At 39.9% G+C, this 25487-nt stretch overlaps 1 protein-coding gene across 1 annotated transcript; it reads right to left on the bottom strand.

Annotated features, from left to right (window-relative positions):
- Nucleotides 1-3439: 3439 nt before the first annotated feature.
- Nucleotides 3440-25262, bottom strand: CUNHXorf58 (chromosome unknown CXorf58 homolog). Its single transcript, XM_047076399.1, has 8 exons — nucleotides 25130-25262; nucleotides 23760-23859; nucleotides 21857-21951; nucleotides 21159-21270; nucleotides 15121-15252; nucleotides 6506-6735; nucleotides 4166-4328; nucleotides 3440-3613 (listed from the first exon to the last, which is right to left on the bottom strand). The coding sequence occupies exons 1-8, from the start codon at nucleotides 25252-25254 to the stop codon at nucleotides 3440-3442; spliced, it is 1131 nt and encodes a 376-aa protein (XP_046932355.1). The 5' UTR covers nucleotides 25255-25262.
- Between the last annotated feature and the right edge of the window lie 225 nt (nucleotides 25263-25487).

Here is a 25487-nt window from a genome sequence, read left to right as displayed (position 1 = left end):
CTAGCCAGGCCCTGACACATAAAATGGTTGAAAATACAAAAAGATGGAAAATGATATTCCAGGTAGACACTAAGCAGAAGAAAGCTGGGGTGACTGTCCATATTGGGCAAAATTGTCCTCAAAGCAAATGTGTTATTAGGAATAAAGATAGTAACTACATAAAGATAATGTTCAACTTGCCAGGAAGAGACACTCATTCTGAAATTATAGATGTATCCGATGATATCTTTAAGTAACATAAAGCAGAAATTGACAGAATTATGAGGAGAAAACACTATATATACCTTGCTCACTAATTGTTGTCATGCAGACCAAAAATTAGTAGTATATAGAAAATGTAAATAATACAACTAACAAGCTCAACCAAAAGGACACAAATAGAAACTTGTATCCAACTACAGAAAATGTGCACTTTTTAAAAAATTTTAAAAAAAAATTTTTTTTTCAACGTTTATTTATTTTTGGGACAGAGAGAGACAGAGCATGAACGGGGGAGGGGCAGAGAGAGAGGGAGACACAGAAGCGGAAACAGGCTCCAGGCTCTGAGCCATCAGCCCAGAGCCCGACGCGGGGCTCGAACTCACGGACCGCGAGATCGTGACCTGGCGAAGTCGGACGCTTAACCGACTGCGCCACCCAGGCGCCCCTTTTAAAATTTTTTAAACATATATTTATTATTGACAGACACAGAGAGACAGAGCATGAGCAGGGGAGGGGCCGAGAGACGGGGAGACACAGAATCCGAAGCAGGCTCCAGCTCTGAGCTGTCAGCACAGAGCCCGACGCGGGGCTCGAACTCCCGGACCGCGAGATCATGACCTGAGCCGCAGTCAGATGCTCAACCGACGGAGCCACCCAGGAGCCCCTGCACTTTTTTCTTAAGAGTGCAAGAAACATGAATGAAAACTGACCATGTACTTGGCTATAAAGTCAGTAAGTTTCCCAGAATTGGTATCAAATCATGTTCTCTGATTACAGGGCAATTAGGTTAAAAATAAGTAACAGAAAGATAACCAAAAGTAAAAAGATTGTATGAACATGTTCACTCTAGTGTTAATCACCAACAACAGTGAAAAATTAGAATCACTGAAATATCCAATGATATGGGTATGGTTAAGTACATTATGCCACATCAACCCAATGGGCTACCATGTGGCCATTAAAAATTATTTTTTAAATGCACTATGTTTAGATATAATATTAAGTAAAATTTTTAAATCTGTAAGTTACTTATGATTACCACCATGTGAACATATGTGTGTATTTATTTTTTAAGTTATTCATTTATTTTGAGAAAGAGAGAGAGAGTGAGAGAGAGAGTCCCAAGCAGGCTCCTCACCACCAGCACAGAGCCCTATGTGTAGCTCGAACCCACAAACTGTGAGATCATGACCTGAGCTGAAACCAAGAGTCACACACTTAATCTACTGAGCCACCCAGGTGCCCCCAAATATGTGTGTATTCAGATTAGAAAGATAAAAGCAAATGAAAACAGTTGTTATAGTGATGAGATCATGTGTAATTCTACCTTTAAAAAGATTTTTTGTGATGTGGTTACACTGTTCAATGTGAGTTAAGATAATCAATAGAAGACATGATCTCTGTCTGGCAGCTGATGCTACTTATGCCTTAATATCCATTCTCCTTTTCTTTCATAACAATAGAATTTTAGTTGGGTACATATCTGCCCCAAACAAGTGTACATTTCCCAGTCTCCCTTGTAGCGAGGCATTGCAGTGGGACAAAGTCAGAGCCAATGAAATATGAGAAGTGGGTGCCCTGAAATGTAAAGACTCTGTCCTTCCTTTGTCTTCTTCTTTCATCTTGTTATCTCCAATCTTCCTTAGTTTTGTTGTTACACATACTATGGATAGACTGAACCGGATATACATTTGATTGAATGAGGGACTGCCTCCCAATTTAATGAATGACAGTACATATGACTCATGAGGACAAATACGTGTTTTCTATTCAACCAGTGTCCAGTACAAGGTCTGAAAACAAGGGGATTGTCCATCCTAATTTTGGATATCAAATGATAATATATTATAGTGAAGAGTACATGTTTATATTAAATATATTCTAGTGGGAATCATATGCATTTACTCCAATATTCCTTATCATTGAAGAGAACGTTTTAACAGGGGTACCTGGATGGCTTAGTCCGTTAGGCGTCCGACTCTTGATTTTGGCTCAGATCATGATCTTACGGTTTGTGACTTCGAGCCCCACATCAGGCTTTGTGCTGACAGCACGGAGCCTGCTTGGTATTCTCTCTCTCTGCCGATCCTCATCTCGTGCTCTCTCTCTCAAAATAAATAAATGAACATTTAAAAAAAGAGAGAGAGAATGTTTATGGGGCACCTGGGTAGTTCATTCCGTTAAGCATCTGACTTCGGCTCAGGTCATGATCTCGCAGTTTGTGAGTTCGAGCTCCCCATCGGGCTCTGTGCTGACAGCTCGGAGCCTGGAGCCTGCTTTGGATTCTGTGTCTCCCTCTCCCTCTGTCCCTCCCACGCTCATGCTCTGTCTCTGTCTCTGTCTCAAGAATAAACATTTAAAAATTTTTTTAAAAAGAGAGGATGTTTTAAAAGCAAATGAGATCCATTTATAGGCTGCTTTGCCTGAGTTAAATCAGCAGTCGATCTTCACATTTTAAATTGTAAACCAAATAAAAAATTGTATTTTTATAGTTCAATAAAGAATACACTTTGTTTAATTATCATAGCTGCTGGTAAGGTTTGATATAATCCAATAGCCTAGATCACAAGAAGTATCAATAATTTATACTATATCAGGAATAAAATTATCAATTCAAAAGGAAATTGATGAATATTCCTCAAAAAAATTTTAATATTTGAAAAATATTCACATACAAGTTGAAAGCATGCACAACATTCTGCCCCAGGTCCTTAGGATCCTGGATAATGATTAGGTATGCTATGTCATGCCTACTGTAGCAAAAAATTCATTATTATTTTTATTATAATTTAGAATAGGTCTATCACAAGGTGCTCTGTGAAGACAACATGCCAGTTTAAAAAAAAAAGGAACTGGAAGCTGACTCAAGAGCAAACTTTTCTTCTGTGAATTCTGATATTTATGCTAAGCATGACCTGTTCAGATGCTTTTCAAAAATGAAGGAAAATCAAAATTGAATAAAAATTCCAGGGACTAATTTGCACATCATTTCTTGACTCAAACTGTATACAGCTAGTTCGAGGGCATCTACTAGAAATAATTTATTCAGATTAAAACTTTGTCAGTAAAAAATATTTGTACTTCTAGTAATACAAAAAGGGCTTAAGAATCGGTCACACATTTATTTGGTTAAGAGAGCATCCTGAGGGCTTGTGGACATTTCATTGTCCTTTAATACTCATATTAGCAAGACAAGCACATTGTTAAATGATTTGGGTTTCTATCAGTTAGCTGTGCATTAATATGATGGAGAACTATTAATACACAAGCCTTGACACCAGGCAAATAATTCCTTTTCTTCTTTTTTCAATTCCTCATCTGACATGGGTTCAACTTTCATGATGTCAGAAGATGGGGAGGAGAAGATGACTGTCTTTTTTTGCTTTGTATGTGATGTATCTGTCTGTGGTTCCTAGGTAGAATTATAAATAAAAGACGGAAAAAAACTGGTTTTTACTACTTTGTTTTTATAGTGACTGTTTATACTTAGCCTCCTCGTAAAAAACTTAGAGCAGATTCTTTAAGAATTACAAAGTAACACATCAATACGTACTGGTTGTCAATATTCCTACAATGTAGGAATATACTGAGGGCGACTTTACACATACCGCTTTTGTAAGTTTAGATAGAAATGGATTTTGTTTTGACAAAATCACCATTAGCATCGTGCTGAATTGACAGCGTCAACGTACAGAGACGACAGTTTTTCATTGCTGCTGTTGTCATTCACCACCTCATACTGATGCGGAGCCCAAACAGCCAATATTTATCAGGTTAGCTCTATTGTGGAAGAATTTTTAAAACATGGGGCACCAAGAGGAACATAGCTTTAGACTATCTAAGTAGATACCAAAGGCATTTCAACCTTCACCTTGGAGATAAGGAAAATTCTACTTATAGAAGTAGAATTACTTACAGTTTGAATAGTGTACAAAACAATGAATTCAGTACAGGTTCAACTTACAGTCCCCACAGAAGCATTTTTTTCTTTAGCCATCTTGTAAGCTTTTTTCATTTTTTCAACTTTCATTTGAGCTCGCTTAGATCGACGACCCAGATGTTGAATTTGACTCTGCTGTTGGTAGGGCCCATACAAAGGTTGGATAGTTGGAAAGGATGAAGGGCATCTAGAAAAGATTTGTATTATAGACAGAAAAAAATGCACAAAATAACATTTAAATGTAAAGCAAGTTCCCTATTTTTTTTAAAGCATCTTCCAGCAAATGTATCATAGACCTCAGTTTTTGCAGCAGTACTGCATGTAATTTTTTAGGCCAAAGTTATCATTTCTGCTTAAATTCCACAGCACAGTTCCTTATCTGTCACCTATGAAGGTGTACATATGAGGACGTGGACCACAATGACGGTGAAAATGATAAAACATGGTATCAATCTAAAATCCGTTTTCCTGGAAAATACCATGTAGTAGCCACTTGAATCTTTTTTAACATACCATATACTAACACCAAAAAACGGGTAAATTTCATAATGGCCGAAAACAAGCTGTTTTTATCAGTGCTGGGATCAGATACAGGTGGTGCCACGCCCTACGCCTTACCACTGCAAAGCACATAGGCCCAGCTTCCAACTGACAGCATTGGCCTCACTCAGCCCGAGGGCTTGCTTGCGAAAACAGGAGCCCATGTGTGGAGAAAGTGCCCGAGAATTACTACCTCACCTCCTAAGCAGTCCTTAGCCAATGACTGCTGCACATTGGCGTATACATATCCCAGCTCCCTTGCCCCCGCAGGATAAGTTGAGTCACGTGTTCTACAATGGCTTGGACATTCCCGGGAGGGATTAAACTCCACTTACCCGCAGAGATAACCTGTTTGCTGACACACACTGTTTCGGCAGCCTGCCCCTCCCTGTTTCCCTTCCATGGATGGTTCTGGGGATCACCTCCCAGATAAACTACTCATACTCAAATCTTTGATTTCCCAGGAGATCCCAAACTAATACTGCATTCATAGAAACCTGTAAGAAAATACTTTTACCTCTTTAATTGATTTAGAATTTGGCTACTTAATTTGGCTCTTCCAGTGACTCATCTTAGACAATCAATGGCAAGGGTTCAAATAGCAAGGAGCCGACGGTTATACATGGTGGCAGAGAAAATTACATCATTTATTTGGCCTTGGTGGTAATAGGGTTAAGTTCTATATTCAGTGCTTATATGGATGAGTTAGAGAAAGTCTATTTCATGATGACAGACTGCCCCCTACACCAGGCCATCTGTCTGGCAAATGTATACCCTTGATCATAAAATATATGGGCTAAATTATATTATTGGGGCAGCACCACTCATCTCTAGCCCTGAAAAAATCCAGCGCATTTGCCTGATGCTGGGTCACCAGTGTCTTCTTCATGTACTAACCGAGTATTTTTTTCCTTTCAAGTATGACTCTGTGGAAATTGACTACCAATACATCCTCTTCAATCTGATTACCTCTTTCTTTTTCTCAAGAAAGAAAGCTCTTCACTTGTAAATAAGATGGGCTAGGTGAAACTTGTAATGGAAAGAAAAAAGGAATATAATGAGAGCAGTCGTATTCTGTCCATACTGTTTCAGATCATAATACAGTCTATTTTGCTACAACATGAGTTTCTATAATGTGAATTGGCTCACATGTTATTGCTAAAGAAGGGAATAATGTCACTGTAATTTATATGCAATTTGTCCTCAGCAAGGAGAGCCGGGATAGCAAGAGGAGAATTATAACCTTCGGCAGAAAAGGAAAGAAGGTCCTCAGCCCTGTGTGCCACAGGCAACGGGAGCCCTTTTGGCTGTATTTATGAAAACGAGAATTAGCACCTGCATCTAGGGCTCTCTCCCCAGAGTGGCACCCCTCAGCCCACGATCCACCCTTACGGCGCTCCACCATACTCCCCACCTTGAGGGGGTTTCGGTTATTGGCAGGTTGCCCGGCCTCTCGTGTCCGCTTACAAGGCAACCACACTAGCCCAAGGCCATACTTCCATCTGCGCTAGCACCGTGCCCACTACCTGCTCTCATTAAAGAGATGCCAGAATTTCCACTCGATCGTTCTACATGTTTTATATTTTCTGTGCTGGCCTCCAGCCATCCTGAGCTGCCTGTCTGCTGGTGCAAGTTATCTCCCCAGGTTCCAATTGTCCTTTTTGTTAGTGTTCTGTTTACAAAGATGCAGAAGTTTGGAGCAATCTGCCCCAACCCTGTTTTTCCCATATGCCCTATTATTATCTTTCATGAGCTATTTGGCAGAAAGTGAACATTTTCAGAAATGCCCCTAGTATCGCAACCCAGGTAAAATGTCACTTTTACCTAGCTTCAGAAACAATCCGTAGCTGGTGCTTACGCATCTCTTCCGTTCGTGGCTTCTGTAACAGATACTTCATTTCTTTTTGTAGACGGTGTGAGATTATTCCAGACTCTGCATAATGAACTATGTCATATATTATCATCGTCCTGGGGATGTTTTTGAGGTTTAATTTTCGCCAGTAGTTATTTCTGCCACCATAGGATGCAGGAGTCTCATCCAGAAGACTGGAGTACTATATGGAAACAACAGGTAAGAATGATTGGTTGTGGGTACTCTAGAATGTTTTTAGACACATTTCTCAAGGTTCACGTGTCCAATGTCACTTCATCAAAAAGCATTCCCTGATCCCATCTCTGAACTTTATCAGCAACGTTCTTCTATGGCTTCTTACCGACTACTTGATGTTTTAGTTATCTGTGTACTTAGCTCCCCACCGGAAGTGCGCAGGGTTCTTGTCACGCAGTATCATGTACACAGTACCACATTCACTAAATCTTTATTTAATGCATAAACATTTTAATGGCAAATATATGATCTGCATACCTGGTGGTACTTGTTCCTAACATGCTTAGGTTGAGAGGACATTTGCATAAGCCTTTTCAGAAATAATGAGTTCATCTCTGGTACTAAGGGGCAAATTGCACTATTTTCATTTATAGTATTCGTAGAAATCCCACTGCTATTTATTTTTTGAATTTAAAATATCAAATTAGGAAGGTTAAAATTCAAATATATATAATCAATTCAACCTTATAAAATGTTCATTTAAGAAATAAAAATAGGGGAGATGCTCTAGCCACTGCCCTTACCACAGCAGCCATGATCTCCCTAACGGACACCCAGAACGTTGGCATGGGATTAACAAGATTTGGAGTGTTTTTCCTGTTCTTTGGAATGATCCTCTTTTTTTTTTAAATTTTTTTAATGTTTATTTATTTTTGAGAGAGACAGAGACAGAATGCGAGTGGGTTAGGCGCAGAGAGAGAGGGAGACACAGAAGCAGAAGCAGGCTCCAGGCTCTGAGCTGTCAGCACGGAGCCTGACGCGGGGTTTGAACTCATAGACCTCGAGATCATGACCTGAGCCGAAGTCAGACGCCCAACCGACTGAGCCACCCAGGCGCCCCATGATTCTCTTTTTTGACAAAGCACTACTGGCTATTGGAAATGGGCTTCTTTCCTGTGGTCACTGGCTTTATTAGAAGAGTGCCAGTCCTTGGATCCCTTTTGAATTTACCTGGAATTAGATCATTTGTAGATAAAGTTGGTAGCAACAATATGGTATAACAACAAGTGAACTGAAGACTCATTTAAAATATTGTATTATTTATAAATCCTTTGAGGAATATTCAGCACAAAATGAAATGACATGAAATAGCTTGTAATGTTCTTTACAGAAGTTTAAAACGTACAGTCTACAAAGTACCAATAGCAGTTAACAAAGAAGAACTGAGAAAAGGCTTCTAATCAAGTGATCTGAGAAGTCAGCAAGCAAACTAAAGGAGATGAAATCTATGTTACAATACTTATTGAAACTCTTGAAGGCGATTTTTATTGTTTATCCACAATGTGTGAAACACAGCCGTCCTTAGAGAACTGCAGTGCCTGTTTCTTTCCTTTTTATTTTGAGGGTGCAGGAACACGCATAGGCATTTGCTTTTTAGAAATATCCACTGGAATGGCAAAAATACTTCTAGTTGCACTGTGTCTCTGAAAGTGATGCATGAGTTAGCTTGGATTATGTCATTTTAATGTATTAAACCCAAGGAAAACCTAGTTTTGATGGATGAATCACCTTTTTTTTATATATAAACGTATGGCTAAAATAAAACATTGGTGGTTCTTCTGATTCCTAATATTTTAAAGCCAGATGAAAATCTGAACTAGATATTCACTGTTGGAATACACAAAGGTCATTTATTCTTCATAAACGAACACTCAGAACTACTCATGTGTCTTGAGAGTCTGACCTGATTATCTGTATCTTACATTATATGTAAGCATCTAACAAAAAGAGTTCTTGACCATGAAGTAGTCTGTTACATTGAATAGTCTTTTATTTAAGATACTAAATGATGCAAACCTAATGGATTTTTCCATGTCATGGTGTCTTTCTTTCTTTCTTTCTTTCTTTCTTTCTTTCTTTCTTTCTTTTATTTTAGCAGTGGTTTTACTATTTTGCTTTTCATAAATCAAATAACTATTGGTAATGTTTACTTTAAGATGTAATATGTTAAAAGGTTAAACTTATAGGTATTTGTTAAGGGCTTTTCATGTAAGGCCGAGTTTTCCTTTATTTTTAGCCTTTTCATAACATAAAAATCAATACACATGATGAATGCTTCATAAGATGCTTTGTCTTGAGTTCATGGAGAAAATATCTGAATTCACATGCTAAAGTTAGTTTACAGTAATTAAATGGGCTATAGTTTCTTAAAAACATGACACTAAAAAAATGTGTTGTTTTTTCTACTATTGATGCTTGACTGGCAGTAAGAAACAGTAGTTGTTTCTTGGTAGTTTTCCAAGCTGGCAACTTTTCTGGTAGATGTAAGAACACATTTCAACAGCCATAGTACTATTTGTTTTACCACTAATGACTGCACTATTTACCTTTTTTTTTTTAACAGTTGCAAAGCTTTTTAATGCGCAAAATTATAATTTAAATCTGTGATTTTTATTTACAAACATGTCTACAAAATATATCATAGATTGCATTATTTTTGTATGCACAATGCACAAAGAACTCCCATTTCTGCTTGTCAAAAGAAGGAAAGACTTGGTCCACAGTTTAATAGTTCAGTCTTGTGGATTACTGTCTTTTGGTACTGGCATTTGACTTATGACATAATCAGTGAAACTAGATGATACTGACAAAATGAGACTCCTACCTCAATAGTTCATGGAATAATAAAAGACCTAGTGTTGTGTCTAATGTTCTTCAAAAAAGTAATATCCTCATTTGGAGAGTGTCAGATATATACATATTTTGGGGATCGACTTATACAAGTTGCCCTGTAGGACTCTTCTACATATTTTTGACTGATCCATACTATTTTCAGTGGCTAGATAATTCTACCTTTTTAGAACAAGAACAGTATCTGTTAATGTAATGAACATTTGTATTATTTAGCTCCTTTGTAGACATGAATTTCTACCAAAATGTTCTTTGCACCGTAACAGATAACTTTTTCAAAATCTTATTTCATAAGCATTATTAGAAGTTGTGTAAAGGATTTGATAATTTCCCAGTCCTTAGTAAGATTGAGGGGCTGGAGCAGTTTTCAGTTTTCAAAGAGCCAACAGTTAATCTCAAATTTGAGTTTGGGACTGCTTGGCAGCGCTATTTCTTATTCAGAACCACTGATGAGGCTCTATTTTTAAACATATTAGTCTTCTGACAGAAATCACTGTACATTGTATTGTTTCTTCCTTTCCAAAATGAGCCTTCTTTGTGACAAAAATGTACTTTGATTATTGCTATACAGATGGAGGAAAAGGTCTAATACTACCTAGCCTTAAGTGTACCTGGCACTGTTCAAATGTATTTTCTGTAACACAAACATTCTTGCAATGTTTTTCTTTTCCCCTTATAAATTGTAATTTCTGGAATACTGCTGCTTTAAAAAGTCTCAGAGTCATTTTATAAGATCTAACAATGGAATATTGTAAATACACTAGTCTTACCTCTCAATAAAAGGGTACTTTTCTGTGAAAAGAAAGAAAGAAAGAAAGAAAGAAAGAAAGAAAGAAAGAAAGAAAGAAAGAAAGAAAAATAGGGATAGGGCCAGGGGAGCCCAGGTGGCTCAGTCGGTTAGGTGTCCAACTTTGGCTCAAGTCATGATCTCGCGGTTCGTGGGTTCGAGCCCCGCATCAGACTCTCTGCTGTCAGTGGAGCCTGCTTCAGATCCTCTGTCCCCCTCTCTCTCTGTCCCTCCCCAACTTGTGTACCCACACTCTTCTCAAAAATAAATTTAAAACTTAAAAAAAAAACTTTAAACAAAAAAATAAATAAGGAAATAAATGGAATAGGGCCAGAGGATCTACAATGCTGGGAAATAGAATATCAGCTAGGCATTTAGGGTATCTCTCGCGCTCTCTCTCTCTCTCTCTCTCTCTCTCTCACACACACACACACACACACACACACACACACAAGCAGTCTTTCTTTTGATTATTTAGGCAGGTACAAATTTTAATTACTACCATTTGATTGAATAAGCCCAGTCCTCCAACAACACTTTCAATTTCAGTTTCCATAGTGTAAGTTAGTAATTGTATAAAATGCAAACTTTGGTGAGAGCTCTTCAGTCCATAGGTCACTACATAAATAACAGATGTGTGTAGTGATTAGTGACAAATCAGGTCGCTTCTTCCAAAATGTGTCACTGATTGGTCACTGAGGATCTGTTTTGTTCAGTTCACACAGAGACAGCAAAGTATGTAGTTGTATCACCTCTTTGTCTCCCGGTGATAAACCCATGTGACATTTACCAAAAAATATATATATAATAACACAAAAATAAAAGATAATCAAAAGAACAGGCCAACAGAGAAACACAAAGTGATAATGTTGGAAATGTAAATGGAGTTCTACAAGAAATAGGTGACCAAGGGGATACTGACATTGCCGTCATTCAAGAGCTTGTGGCTGGGCAGCTAGAGGAACTTGGTGAAGGTGAATTTACCAGCATAAATGAGGAAAGTGGTTGTGACAACAAGGATGAAGCTGGCCCAGAGGAAGTGACGCTGACAAAAAAGATACTTCACATTACAAGAACTCTGAGATTTCACAACATTTAAAGCATAGGGGTGCCCGGGTGGCTCAGTCGGTTAGGCGTCCTTGACTTCAGCTCAGGTCATGATCTCATGGTTCATGGGTTCGTGCCCCACGCCGGGCTCTGTGCTGACCGCTCAGAGCCTGGAGCCTGCTTCAGATTCTGTGTCTCCCTCTCTCTCTGCCCTTCCCCCATTCACGCTCTGTCTCTCTGTGTCTCTCAAAAATGAATAAATGTTAAAAAAAATTTTTTTAAAGTGCAAAGGACAGGGGCACCTGGGTGGCTCAGTCGGTTGAGCGTCTGACTCTTGATTGCAGCTCAGGTCGTGATCGAGCCCCACGCCAGGTTCTGCGCTAACAGTGTGGAGCCTGCTTGGGATTCTTTCTCTCTACCCCTACCCCGCTCTCTCTCTTTCTCAAAATAAAGAAACAAACATAAAAATTTTTAAAAATAAAGTGCAAAGGATAAAATGTTGGTAGGTAATCTAAACTTAGGAAGGAGTAGGACAATTCACCAAGGCATAGAAAAGATGCTCACTACGTATTGTAAGTTACACGAGAAGAAGAGGCAAGTACAGTTGAAACCACTCCTGATAAACTGTTTTTTAAAGCTTTATTGGGATTCACATCCCATACAATTCACCTATTTAAAGTATATAATGCAATGGTTTTTAGTATATTTACAGTTTATATGTTTTTTACAAAGAAATGAAACACTCTTGATCCTCAATGTTCCTAATGTTTAAAATTATAGGGTGATAAATGTTTTGCTTTTTTTCCATTTTCCTATATAACAGATAGCAAGAGAGTTTTTAATGTTTTGATAAGATTAAAAAAAAATTTTTTAATGTTTATTTTTGAGAGAGAGAGAGAGACAGCAACAGCAGGGGAGGGGCAGAGAGAGAGGGAGACACAGAATCTGAAGCAGGCTCCAGGCTCCGAGCTGTCAACAGAGCCCGATGAGGGGCTCAAACCCACATACTGTGAGATCATGACCTGAGCCGAAGTCAGACGCTTAACCAACTGAGTCACCCGGGTGGCCCATTGACAAGATTTTTTTTAAAGGCATGGCACAATCATGATTTTTCCCATTGATTATTAAATTTGCTTTGCACAGTTTCAGCTTGCACGATCTTTTTTTTTTTTAAAGATTTTATTATTAAGAAATTTCTACACCCGATGTGGGACTCGAACATACAACCCCGAGATTAAGAGTTGCATGCTCCACCAACCAACCAGCCAGGCACCCGTGCATGGTCATTTTTAGAGCCCCGCACTACCGTGTGAAGTGAGCACTGTTTTACTTGCTGAGAGTGGAGCAGTAAAATGGGTAGACACCTCAGAACCATCAATGACCTGCTCTAAACTTAGCTATGTGACCTTGGGCAGGTTTTTAAAAATCTTGTTAAACTCCATGTTTCTCATCTGTTAAAGGGTCACATAATTCACAAATTTGAAGATTGAAGGAGATAATAGGCAAATGAAGAGCTAAAAACAGTGCTGTGTCCATAAAGGGCTCAATAAATGTCAGCAATCATCATGTCTCTCTCTCCCAATATGTCTATCTGGGGACTTCTTTCTATGACACCAATCCTTGGCTTAGCCACAGTCTGCAAGTACGTGACCCATGTCCTTAGCAAAGACAGTCGGCATCCCCAAGCGCTACTTATTTCCCGGTTCAATTCTCTCATTTTCCAGGTTAAGGCTCTAAAGGAAAGAAAACACAACTGGGAGTCTCTAAGGCACGGCAGTAATTTCATGTGTCACACTGACACAAGTGAGCGAATAGTTATTATTATGAGCCAGAATTTTGGGATCCCTTGTTTCTTTAGGACTTGTAAAATGGCGGTAATAATAGTACCTACCTCTTAGGATTGTTATGAGAACAAAAGGAGTTGGTATTACAGTAGCGTTTGCTATTATTATTATTTAGGTATCTAGTTTACGTTCACTGATTTAGCACTGCTGTCCAACCTGTTATGCAAACCAGAAACCGAGGAGCCGTGCCGGACACCTTCCCTTAGCTTGCCTCCCTGTCACCAAGGCTCCACTCATTTTATTCTCTAACTATCTCTTGTGTCTCTAGCCTCATGGCCAAGAGACCACCATCTCTCCTGAAGTACAGCAGAAGCATCCAAACTAGGAGAAAGCTCTTGCTGTCTGTCCTCAAATCCATCCTCTACACTGCAGCCACATGGGTCTCTTCACTTACTCGATTAGATTACCTCATTTCTTAACACACTGTACCAGCTTCTAGTTGGACACAGGATGAAAGAAAAGAAAAACACCTCACTATGGTCCAAAGGCCTGCCTGAAGCTCTCTTACCAGCCCTCCGGGCCACCGACATGCCAAACCCTCTGCTCTTTCTTCTCCAGCCCCACAGACCTGCTTTCAGGCCCTGCGTTTCTTCCTGCCACAGAGTCTCTGCCTGGGGCGCAGCACCTGCTCAGCCCCAGACTGAGGCTGTGACACATTGTTGATTGCCTGCCCGTCAAGCATTTCCCACTTCTCCCTTGCCTCCAGAGCCCTGTTTTTTTTTTTTTCCAAGTATGGAACAGTAATATGTTCCAGGAAGGAGGGCCCCAGCATATGAACCATGATTGTTCTAAGTCAATCATGGAAAACGGTCCCACGTCCCTTTATCCGTGATTAGTTTAGGGGGAGCATGTGATCCAGTTCTGACCAAAGGAACCCGAGGGGAAGTCTGCTGGGGGCTTCTGGCAAAGATTTTTCTTCTTGAGAGAAAAAGGAGAATTACGCTTAGGAGTCCCCTTGTTCCTGCCTTTGAAGGAGGCTGAGAACGTGATAGGCATCTTGTTACCATGTGAAGGAAGAGAAGAGCACTGGAATGAGCTGACCCAGAGCCCTGACGTCCTGGGGCTGCTGCATTAGCTAGCCCAGGACCCACCTACCTGTGCACTTTGGACATGGGACAATAAACGTCCTTTGTTGTCTAAGCCTCTTGTGGCTGGGAACATTCTGTTACTAGAAGCACACAGCATCCAAACAATAATCGGACCCTTCATTACCAGGCCAAATCTCCATCTTGCACTATTTTAGCACCATGTATTTGAGTTTTTGACTTTTTTACTGAGATAAAATTCACGTAATCTAAAATTCACCATTTTAACCATTTTAAAGTATACAATTCAGTCTAAATAAACATTGTATCACTACTATCTAACCACAAAACATTTCCATCACCCCCAAAAGAAAGGCCACATTCAGTAGCTATCACTCCCCAAATGTAAAAAGCCAAATATTATACGATTCCATTAACAGAAACTACCCAGAATAGGTAAAGCAGAGACAGGGAGACAGAAAGCAGATCCGTGGTTGATAAGGGCTGGAATGATGGAAGAATGGGGAGTGACAGCTTAATAGATACGAACTTTCCCTTTGGGGTGACAAAAAGGCTCTGGAACTAGATGGGGGTGGTGTTTGCACAACATCATGAATGCACTTAATGCCAGTGAATTGTACCATTTAAAATGGTAAATTTTGGGGGTGCCTGGGTGGCTCAGTTGGTTAAGCACTCTTGATTTTGGCTCAGGTCATGATCTCACAGTTTGTGAGTTCAAGCCCCACGTCGGGCTCTGCAATGACAGTGTGGAACCTGCTTGCAATTCTCTCTCTCTCCCTGCCCCAACTGCCCTCGCTCACTCACACGTGCTCGCTCTCTCTTTCAAAATAAATCAACAATAAAATGATAAAATGGTAAATTTTACATTGTGTGTATCTTGTTACAGTGAAAAACATGTATGATCCTTTCTTCTTGGAGTACAAGGCCAGAGGCTTTTTTTAATTGTTGTTTCTAATATCTAAATCTCAATTCCTTACTTGCATGTAATCTTGCAGGGTGACAATATCAATTTCATCAGTTATTTTGAACTTCTGGAAAAAACGTTCCTCTTCCATAACTTGATGACAAAATCTCCTTTTCCCCATTATTTTGCAAGCATCGGCCACTGCCTATAAAGAGAATAGAAAATAGACTTTTAAAACAGTAGTATAATAGCAGTAATTACCAGTGCACGATTCACATGTTGTTTCTGACAAACACATCAAATGTTGTTCCTTCCTTCTGGCAGCTTGCTGGTCAATAAAAATACTGTATTTACAAAGAAAAGACTGTATAGGAATTTTTAAACCACTTAAAATTTGTTTCCATAACCATGTCTACATAGTTTTAAAATGTAGGTGGAGCAGTAATGAGTTTACAATTCTCAGAGAAACATGTTTTTTTTTTAATCTGTTTTCCCCCCTCAAAAAAACCCCATTCTTTTCCCTTAAAAAAAAACAAAACAAAACAAAACAAATCTCTAACGTCACTCATGCTGTCAGGGCAAAGAAAACGTCCTTGGTTGTTACATAGGTCGCCCTGGGAACTGCTCTGAAAGGTGTCACCGGGTGCCTCTCTTTCATGTGTTAGCTAATCCCTCACCCCCAAATGGAAACAGGGACGTTTCAGATTGCTTAGACTTCCCTCTGTTTCACACTTCATTCTCAGGGGCCAGAGAGTAGCAAAGCAGTTTTTTTTCGGTCCGAAGTGTCAGCATTTTATACTCAAGGAAAGCACCTGAGAGGGCAGAGGTACAGGAATGACAGTAAGTGCGGAGGACCAGATCCCATCCGGCCCTATTTGCACCGTACCCTTCCACATACACCCATCCTTTGCTAAGCGCTATACATAGACTGTGAGTAGAGACTTAAGTACTCCCCACCCTTGTTCCCACCCCCCATAAGTATGTGCTGACTATTCTAACACATATTTATATTACATATCTGTGCTTCTGGCCACAAAGCATATGCTTATGAGAAGGGAGACTGGTGTAGATGAAAATCCAAATATCTTTAGATTCCAGATTAGTCTCTCTTTTCCCTTGTATCTCAGAATGTGTATTTGTGAAAGCATGGGAACTCCGTGTTATAAGGCTGATAGGAGGCTGGCTGAGACGAGATCGAAATTTGGAATCTCTTTTCTTTTTTACTTAACATACAATGTAACAATGAGCCTGAATGTATTTCCCATTTCAATTTTCACTTTTGTTATTAAGAATATTGCTTTTTAAGTTTTTCTAATTCCAAAGCTTAAAACACAGACACATATGGAAAAGGAAAGAATATTCAAATGGTTGTAGTTTTATTCCTAATGCGCTACCTGCAAGGGACAGAAACAGCTTATGTGATGGAACCTTCCTTTAGGCAGATCATCTTTGTTTTCCATTTCATTAGTTTCTTTATACACTATGCCTCTAAAGAGAAGGCAGTATTGGCACGTATCTCCATTATGCTTTCTTGCAATTAATTTCCTGTGGGTTCTCATTAACCATCCTCACAACGATACTAGAGGTAAAAGCAAATATTGTACAGTGAACAAGTCTGAAAGCCATATAATTTCTACTCTGAGGATTTCTTTAGATATAACTATATTTTACTTTAGCTCAAGTTATTTGGTAAGGGTATTTCTTGTCAGTTCTTCCCCACTCTACTCCACTCAGCCACCACCCACAATCCCTCCCAGCCCTGGTTTCCTTATTTGCACAGCGCCTCAGCTGTGTGGCTCAGCTGTGGCGGGCCCAGCCCAGTATCCAGCCAAAAACACCCTATGCCTGGCAGCGCAGGGCAGGCTCGCTGCCCACTTGCGACAGGGGTTTGAAAAAAGTTTGCCCTCCGACGGCCAGGATGTTCTTTCTCAGGCATCTGCCGCGTAAGGCCAGATTCGGGAAAGTACTTCTGGGTAGGAAGGGATGGGAGAGAAGAGCCCAGACCCAGGTGAAGGGGAAGGGCGGAAACTGGGCAAGAAGCCCAGGACAGCAGCCAATCAGACTAGAATTCAAGAGGCAGGTTCCATTCTTAGTGGGTGACTCAAAAGGCCCAAGAGGGGCATCTCTAAATGTGACACCTCCCCTGATACCTGGCATCACTGTGGCTCAGAAGCCCCCACAGCCCTGCCGCTGGCCCAGATCCACACCTGCGCTTGTCAAGTTACTCTGCTATCTGAAGTCACTTCCCCGCCCGCCTGGAAATTGACACTCTCGAAACTAGCAAAAGCTGGCATCCCTGCACAGGAACCGTGTTTCTGGTTTGGAGCAGTACAGTGATATACAGGCTCAGAATTAATAAAACCACCACAACCGCTGGTGTTGTTTCAACCTCACAGTGCGCACAGGGCAGCGGACAGACTGAGAGCATGCAAGCCTCAGCTCTGCCCCTGACAAGCCCCTCCAAGTTCCAGCTTCCTTGCAGTCAGAATGGGAGTAACATGCACCTCACCAGAGTTATCAGGGGGCCGTGGAAGAGAACACATTTAGCAGGCCTCCTGACTCAAGATTGGTTAAGAACGCAGGCTCTGGAGTCAGGATTACTGGGTCTTGATAACGGTTCCTTCGCTTTCTAGATGTGGGAACTTTGGCAAGTTACTTAGTCTTTTAAAACTGAGGATGACAACAGGCTGTACATTCTAGAGTTTATGAGAATGCAATGATAATGCACACGAAATGTTTAACATAGTACTTGATAGTGCTCAATAAGGGCAGCTAATGTTAATAATAATGTTTTTCCTTTTTACCTAAATGCCCAATCCCCAAAAAGAACAGGGATCTTCAGTTGAAACTAATGGTTGCTGGATATTAATGTGTGAGAACAGGCAATTACTCAGAGGCATTCTAGGCCATGGTGTGTGCAGCGGGCAACTTTAGTGCTTGTCAAACTCCATTGTACGTAGGGTCATCTGGGGGGGGGGTCTTGTTAAAATCCAGGTGTTGATTCAGTGGGTCTGGGGTGGGGGCTGACATTCTGCATTGCTAATAAGTTCCAGGGGATGCCAGTGCTGCGGGTCTGTAGATCACACTCTGAGTAACAAGGCTTTAGAATATTCTAAATATAGTTGGGAGGATGAACTATAGTGACAACCCTCTGAAAATAAGCATTGCTCTGAAAATAGATCATCGAAGTAGGTAACTGAAATGAGATCTCTTTTTGGTACACGTGGCTATCTGATTGTTCTAGCACCATTTGAACTGACTTGGCACCTTTGATGAAAATCAATTGATCATCTATGAGCGGGTGTATTTCTGAATTCTCTATCCTATCTCATTGATCTATGTGTCTCTTTAGGCCATCACGACACTGTCAGGATCATTTTAGCTTTTTAAATCTTGAAATCAGCTAATGTAAATCTTTGTCCTCTAAAGTGGTTTAGGCTATTCTACATCCTTTCACTTGTTTTTACGTGTGTGTGTGTGTGTGTGTGTGTGTGTGTGTGTGTGTGAATACATGAGAAATACCATCGGGAAATGGTAAGGAAATGAAACTAGAAATGGAAATAACAACTAAGGAAAAGACAGAACAATAACAAAACTCTGTGAAACTCCCCTTCTTCATAAGTGAACTTAGATTACACGTCTGAACTAAAACTGACTTGTTTATTTCATATTAAGAAGTAAGTGGGGGCACCTGGCTGGCTGAGTTGGTAGAGCATGTGACTCTTGATCTTGGGGTCATGGGTTCGAACCCCATGTTGGGTATAGAGATTACTCCAAAATAAAATCTTAAGGGGCACCTGGGTGGCTCAGTCATTTGAGTATCTGACTTGGGCTCAGGTCATGATCTCACGGTGAGTGAGTTCGAGCCCTGCATCAGGCTCTGTGCTGAGAGCTCAGAGCCCAGAGCCTGCTTTGGATTCTGTGTCTCCCTCTCTCTCTGCCCCTCCCCCGCTCTCTCCCTCTCTCTCAAAAATAAATAAACATTTAAAAAATAATAATAATAAAATAAAATCTTTAAAACAAGAGAAAGTGAACTTAGAAAAGTTGGATCAGTTTGCTAAACACACAATTTCTACAAAGGACCTGAGTAGACTTATAGTGAGAAAAATTCTACTTCTACAGGTTTTCTATCAACCATGTATCCAAGTGTTAGCAGAGTTTGTTTACAAAGTTGAACTAAAGGGAAAAAGGAATTCTAAACTGTTCTCTTGTGTTCTGATCATTTAAATCCCCTTAGAATATTTAGTGAAAAACTCAAACTAAATAGTGCTATCACATTTTTATAATAAGATCAAAAATTTTTTAAAATATATTTGTGTGAGTATTTTTTATGGAACAAAAGAAGGAGACACAGTAAACTATTAACAGTGATCACCCCAGGAAAGTGAAAGTCACAGCACAGAGAGAAAAGGCATGAGGTGGTTTTCTTTTTAAAAAACTCTGTGCTATTTCCTTTTTTTCCCAACAGTTACTTTGTAATTTAAATAAAATTGAATTTATTATACAGCATTTTAATGAGTTTTAATATACACACAGTGCTTTCCAGTCACGACCTCTACGTTTTTCATTTGCTCCAGCTTGTGGACAGTAGGAGCCACCAAGGGCAGATCCAAGAGAATTTCAGTTCCTGGAAAAGTCTCATTATGTAACCTCTAAAAACCAAGAATTGATGATATTTTATAGGAACAACGACAAGCTCATTCTGTATATAAACGTAACACGACTTTATTCCTCAAGATGTAGGATAAATATCAACTTTTGCATTTGAAGTTATTCTATATAAATGAACAAATATTGTTTCCAGAACACCATATTCCATATGAAAGCACACAGTCCATTTGATACATTCTGAAACTGAATTAAATTTTCTCTGATATTGCCTGAGAACACAGAGAAAAGCAGTCTCTTTTTATTTTCTAATATTCTTCAGAGAATAAATGCCGTACATCCTGAATCTGATCAAAAACTCCCAGGGGCACCTGGGTGGCTCAGTTGGTTGAGCGTTTCACTCTTGATTTCGGCTCAGGTCATGATCTCACAGTTTGTGGGTTTGAGGCCCGCATACGGCTCTATGTTGACAGTGCAGAGCCTGCTTGGGATTCTCTCTCTCCCTCTCTGCCCCCCCCTTCCTCAAAATAAATGCATAAATATATTTAAAAAAAAAAAAAAGAAAACTCCCAGGCTGTATGGTCTTCTATCCTGAACACATTCCATTACTGATGATTTCAGATGGACCTTACTTTTCATGTAAACTATTTCCAGAAGGCTACAGGGAAATAACCTTTGATGTACGGTTTATAAAAGGCTAAGAATGCACATGTTTTCCTCAATCATTGCCGTGTATAAAGGCCAAAGGAGCAAAACCTACACTGCAGATCCTTGTTATTAAAAGTAGGGTCCGTGGGCCAGCAGTAGTGGCAGCACCTAGGAACTGGTTAGAAATGCAGAATCACACATCCTGTCCCAGAGCTAATGAATCAGAAATTACATTTTTTAAGTTTATTTATTTATTTGGGGGGGGGGAGAGAAGAAGTGGGGGAGAGGTGGAGAACGAGGGGGACAGGGGACTCAAAGCAGGCTCTGTGCTGACAGCAGAGAGCCTGATGCGGGGCTCAAACTCACAAACTGCGAAATCATGACCTGAGCTGAAGTCAGACGCTTAACCAACTGAGCCACCCAGGCACCTCAGAAACTACATTTTAACAAGATTCTCAGATGATTCCTATGCTGTAGATAGAATTACTGTGTATATACTGGTATATATACCCAGAACTCAGGGCATTGCAGGGCTCGAACCCATGAACCGTGAGATCATGACCTGAGCTGAAGTCAGACGCTTAAGTGACTGAGCCACGTAGGCGCCCCCAAAATTTTAATACAAAGAAAAGTGATGAGTATTTTTAGAGCCTTATATAAGGAATTCATTCCAAATATTTTTAGCTGATAAACAGAGACACTCTTGAAACATAATGCTTAAAAAAATATTACCCGCCTGCTGGGCTGTTTAATGGTGAAATAACTTAGTCTGTATATTTCAAGTGCAATTTAGATACTACATAGATGTTAAGAAGCTAAAGCAACATAAAATGTACATTGTGAAAGAAACATCACCTCACTCGATGGCTTTAAGAATTTTTTTCCACTGAAATAGTTGTAACCATGTCCTTCGGTATGAAGAAAAATTTTAAATACGATGACAGGTGGAAATGTTTCACCACTAAATCTGAAATAAAGACCCAAAATTAGTCATCTGGCATCAGGCTTGGGGCTGAGTTACTTCTCCTCCGTAACAGGTAACAAAATGGATTACAGAGGTGAAAGAGTCACACTTTGGTATGTGGGCTCACAACTATTCTCATTCGTGTGTCAGATTGGACACATCATGGAAAAGGAGCCACTCTCAAGGCAACTTGTGGCCCAAGAGTCATGTCTCTGTTTCTCCACATAATAAATGAAAATAAGAAGAACACATTTACTCTGTAATTATACCCTGAGAACTTATGAGGACTTAAGAAAATAAATTTCTAGGGGCGCCTGGGTGGCGCAGTCGGTTAAGCGTCCAACTTCAGCCAGGTCACGATCTCGCGGTCCGTGAGTTCGAGCCCCGCGTCAGGCTCTGGGCTGATGGCTCAGAGCCTGGAGCCTGTTTCCGATTCTGTGTCTCCCTCTCTCTCTGCCCCCCCCCATTCATGCTCTGTCTCTCTGTCCCAAAAATAAATAAACGTTGAAAAAAAAAAAGAAAATAAATTTCTAAGTTTTCTTCGTTTTAACTAAGTGCTTCTTGAAATAAATCAGTATAGAAATATTACCTGAATCTAACTTTACACTTCATGCTAGGATCTTTCACAAGCTCAGCCTCTAAGGGGCTCACTTCCTTCAGTATTTGATGTGTCACACGAAGTTCCTGAAATAGATGATGATGCTATCAATGGAAAATGGTACCCTGCCCAGACGTAATTTACTGAAAATAACAGAGGTGGCATGGTGAAGTGAACAGTACATCAGACTTGATGTTCTAAAGACCCAGGTTCTAGTCTTGGCTCCTCCGTTTATTACCTGTGTAGCCTTGAGTCAGTTACTTCATCCTTTTAGCCTCCAAGTTTGAGTAGGTGTCCCTCCTTGAGATCCCAGGCACTGTTCTTTCCCTCTGACAACACTTTTCACAATGTACTCTAATTAACTATAAACTAATCTGTGTCTTCCACTAGACTGTAAGGGGCGTGAAGGTATGGGATACTGTCTTTTTACTCTATCATGTGTTCTTAGCATTTAATACAGTCCTTGGAATACAGCAGGTGGTTAACAAATATTTGATATTGAATGAATCACTGTAAAATGAGGAAAATAACTGTAATGTCACTAGCTTTTAAGCACCTTTTATATACCACATGCTCTGTTAACGCCTTATATACATAACCTCATTTAATCTTTACACCTCAGCAATATTATTCAAACATTATTGTTCTCAGCTTTCCAATGAGCAGGCTGAAACTCTGGGGGCGTCTGTAATTTATTCAAAGGCACGCGGGTAATAAATGGACAAGCCAGGAAGCAAACATAGATCTCTTTGACTCTAAAGCCCCCACCCCCTGCCCCCATATGACCCGGCCAACCTTTATGCCTATGACAATCACATAAAAAAGTACACCAAAGGCCTTTTATAATGACAAATCATTATTAATGTAAGGTAGGATCTTGAAGTGTCAGGACAACAGATTTTTTAAAAAAAGAATTAATTAATTTCCTTTTTTCTGTTACCCTAAGCATCTAAAGTTATACCAAAACCAGTATTATGATAATTAAATGCCAGTGCCATACATGAAGACAATGAACGGGTAATAGACCTGAACCGGCACCCACTTACCTGAGTGGGTTTTCCCTGAGGTATTCTGCTTACTGGCATCAGAAATGGGTCTGTGGCTCAGATGGTGAAGAAGTGTACAAGCTGCTCAGAGCTGCTAAAACTCCCTTAATGTGACTATCACTAATTACAGACTACTGTAATCAGGGGTGATATGCTTAGAATACTTGGTACTGTATGAAGGAAAGCTTAATACTCCGCTGGCGTTGCCAGAGTTGTTCTTTTGGAGAGTGGAGGTGGGGCATGCCCACCTTTGGGGTGTTTTTGTTTTTGCTTTCGTTTCTGTTTTGTACTTAAATAGGACCATATTACTCACACTGCCCTGCACTTGCCTTTTTTCACTAATGAGCTATCTTAGCTGCCTTTGTTTGTATTGCAGAATCACATGCGAGGCTGCGAGGTTTAACACTATGAAAGCACCAAGGCTTATTTAACTAGCATCCCATAGGTGAACACTCTATGGTTTACTTTCTTTGCTGTTACAAACAATACTGCGATGAAACTGTACATGTGTTGTAGAATGCATTCCTAGAAGTGAGATTGCTGGCTGGAAGGTAAGGGCACTTTTAATTCAGAGATTTTTCTTGTTGATGATCACTGGCCCACATCTTCAAATAAGAAATCGAAATTTTTAAAAGATCTTATTTTGGTTTCAGAAAAGGAAATAATAGGCACGTCATTTACAAATAAATCCAGAAATATTCATTTAGGGCAATCCTAGAACCGCATGCGTTATTATTAGGTTCAAATAGGACATCAAAAAAAGGTTACATGTTCTATCTTTACTTCACACACCTTTTAGCTTGTAAGTAATTAAATCTTCCAGAGAAAACAAAAAGCAAAATACATACTGCTGCACGAATCGTGTGCTTTAGGAGTTGAAATATTGTTTTGTCCATATGAGATAACCAAGCTCTCTGTATCCTTTGGGCTGAAATATCTTTATTAGTTCTGAGAGGGAACAAAAAGAGGTTAAGATGAGTGAAGTAGTTTCCATTTTCCTAAAATCTTGGGGAACTCTCAATTTCTGCTTCTTCCCCCTGTACCATCCCATCCCCCACCCTAAGACTGACCTATGCGGAACATTTCGATGTGGTAATTGGAACTGGTCATTTGCAGAATCCAGTCAGAATGAGGATATAAAATATTTGAGAATATTTCCCTTGAGATAAAAAAAAAGTCCCAGCTAAAACTGTATCAGCAAAAGTATATATATTATAAATAAAAACGTATGAAGGGACAAATCTGCTTTCTTGAAACATCCGTGACCTAAAATGATTCCATTACACTTAGTTCTTTAAAACACTGTCCGACTAGTCCAAGTCAATGAAAATAGCATGCAGAATACTCAAAGTTACGGTAGGTCCAATTTTCTTCTGGGAACAGACAACCATGCCCCAAAAAGAGAAACTCCCTTCTTTGATCTTTGCTTGAACCAGGCTCACCCCGTCAGGTCAGGTAAAAGAATTATTTTACTTTTGATCATGTGTCAGCACTAGCGAATTGTAGGGACCACCCTTTCCCAACCTCCACCCCCCCCATCCCATCATTACCCCTCACAAGGCTTCATGTAAAGAGAAGTAAGTACTCTTTTTTTTTTTTAACGTTTATTTATTTTTGAGACAGAGAGAGACAGAGCATGAACGGGGGAGGGTCAGAGAGAGGGAGACACAGAATCTGAAACAGACTCCAGGCTCTGAGCTGTCAGCACAGAGCCCGACGTGGGGCTTGAACTCACGAACCGCGAGATCATGACCCGAGCCGAAGTCAGCCGGGTAACCAACTGAGCCACCCAGGCGCCCCAAGTAAGTACTCTTATATAAAGTCACCATTAGCTGGCGAATGCAGACTACAAGACGCAGAGTTGAAAAGGCCTGGAGTATGGAAACAAAGCTTTAAATCCTAGCTGATGCCATTCATTAGCTAGTTAACCTTATGCAAATCACTTACCTTCTCCCAGTGGCTGCTTCCTCACTTATAAAATGTAATAATAAGACTGCTTCACAGTTGTCAGGATCAAAGAAATGTGTGTTAGCATGCTTTGCAAATTATGAAATACCATAATTATTATAATTACTATTCAATTCAAAAGTAATTTTAAAACAGACAAAAAAACCCCTCTAATTTATAAAACAAGAAGTGTTTGATGTTAGCTGGGTAAATACCGTATGGAAACTGACCCGTGGTGGAAAATGATAAAGGGCGAAAGACAGCTACTTACTGTTGTACTGCCGTTCCCTTTACAGTATTTGACAAATGCACTTTGTGGTCTTTTCCTGAGCATGGCTTATCTGGTTTCAGAACATCAGTAACTGATGCCTTTGAGAAGCACTTCCAGTGCTTCATCTTCCTGACGAAGTACTCTGAAAGTACACAGATTCGGCATTTGAGGTCATAATCTATATTATTGCACTGTTGGGACAAAACTGAACTGCCATATGGTTGTTGGGCTAATAACAGAACCCTTTACAAAGGAAGGCAACATGGATCTTAATGTTGCTTACAGTTTGCATGCTTTATGTACTAAAAATATTCTGAGGTATATGGAAAAGACAAGTGGATCTATCCATAGCCTTCTA

The sequence above is a fragment of the Lynx rufus genome, unplaced genomic scaffold (assembly GCF_022079265.1).
Source record: "Lynx rufus isolate CCGP_SWC_20201006 ecotype Redwood Valley unplaced genomic scaffold, mLynRuf1.p SCAF_14, whole genome shotgun sequence".
NCBI lineage: Eukaryota > Metazoa > Chordata > Mammalia > Carnivora > Felidae > Lynx > Lynx rufus.
Note: the sequence above shows the minus strand (reverse complement) of the source record. Positions and strands in the feature narration are given on the sequence as shown.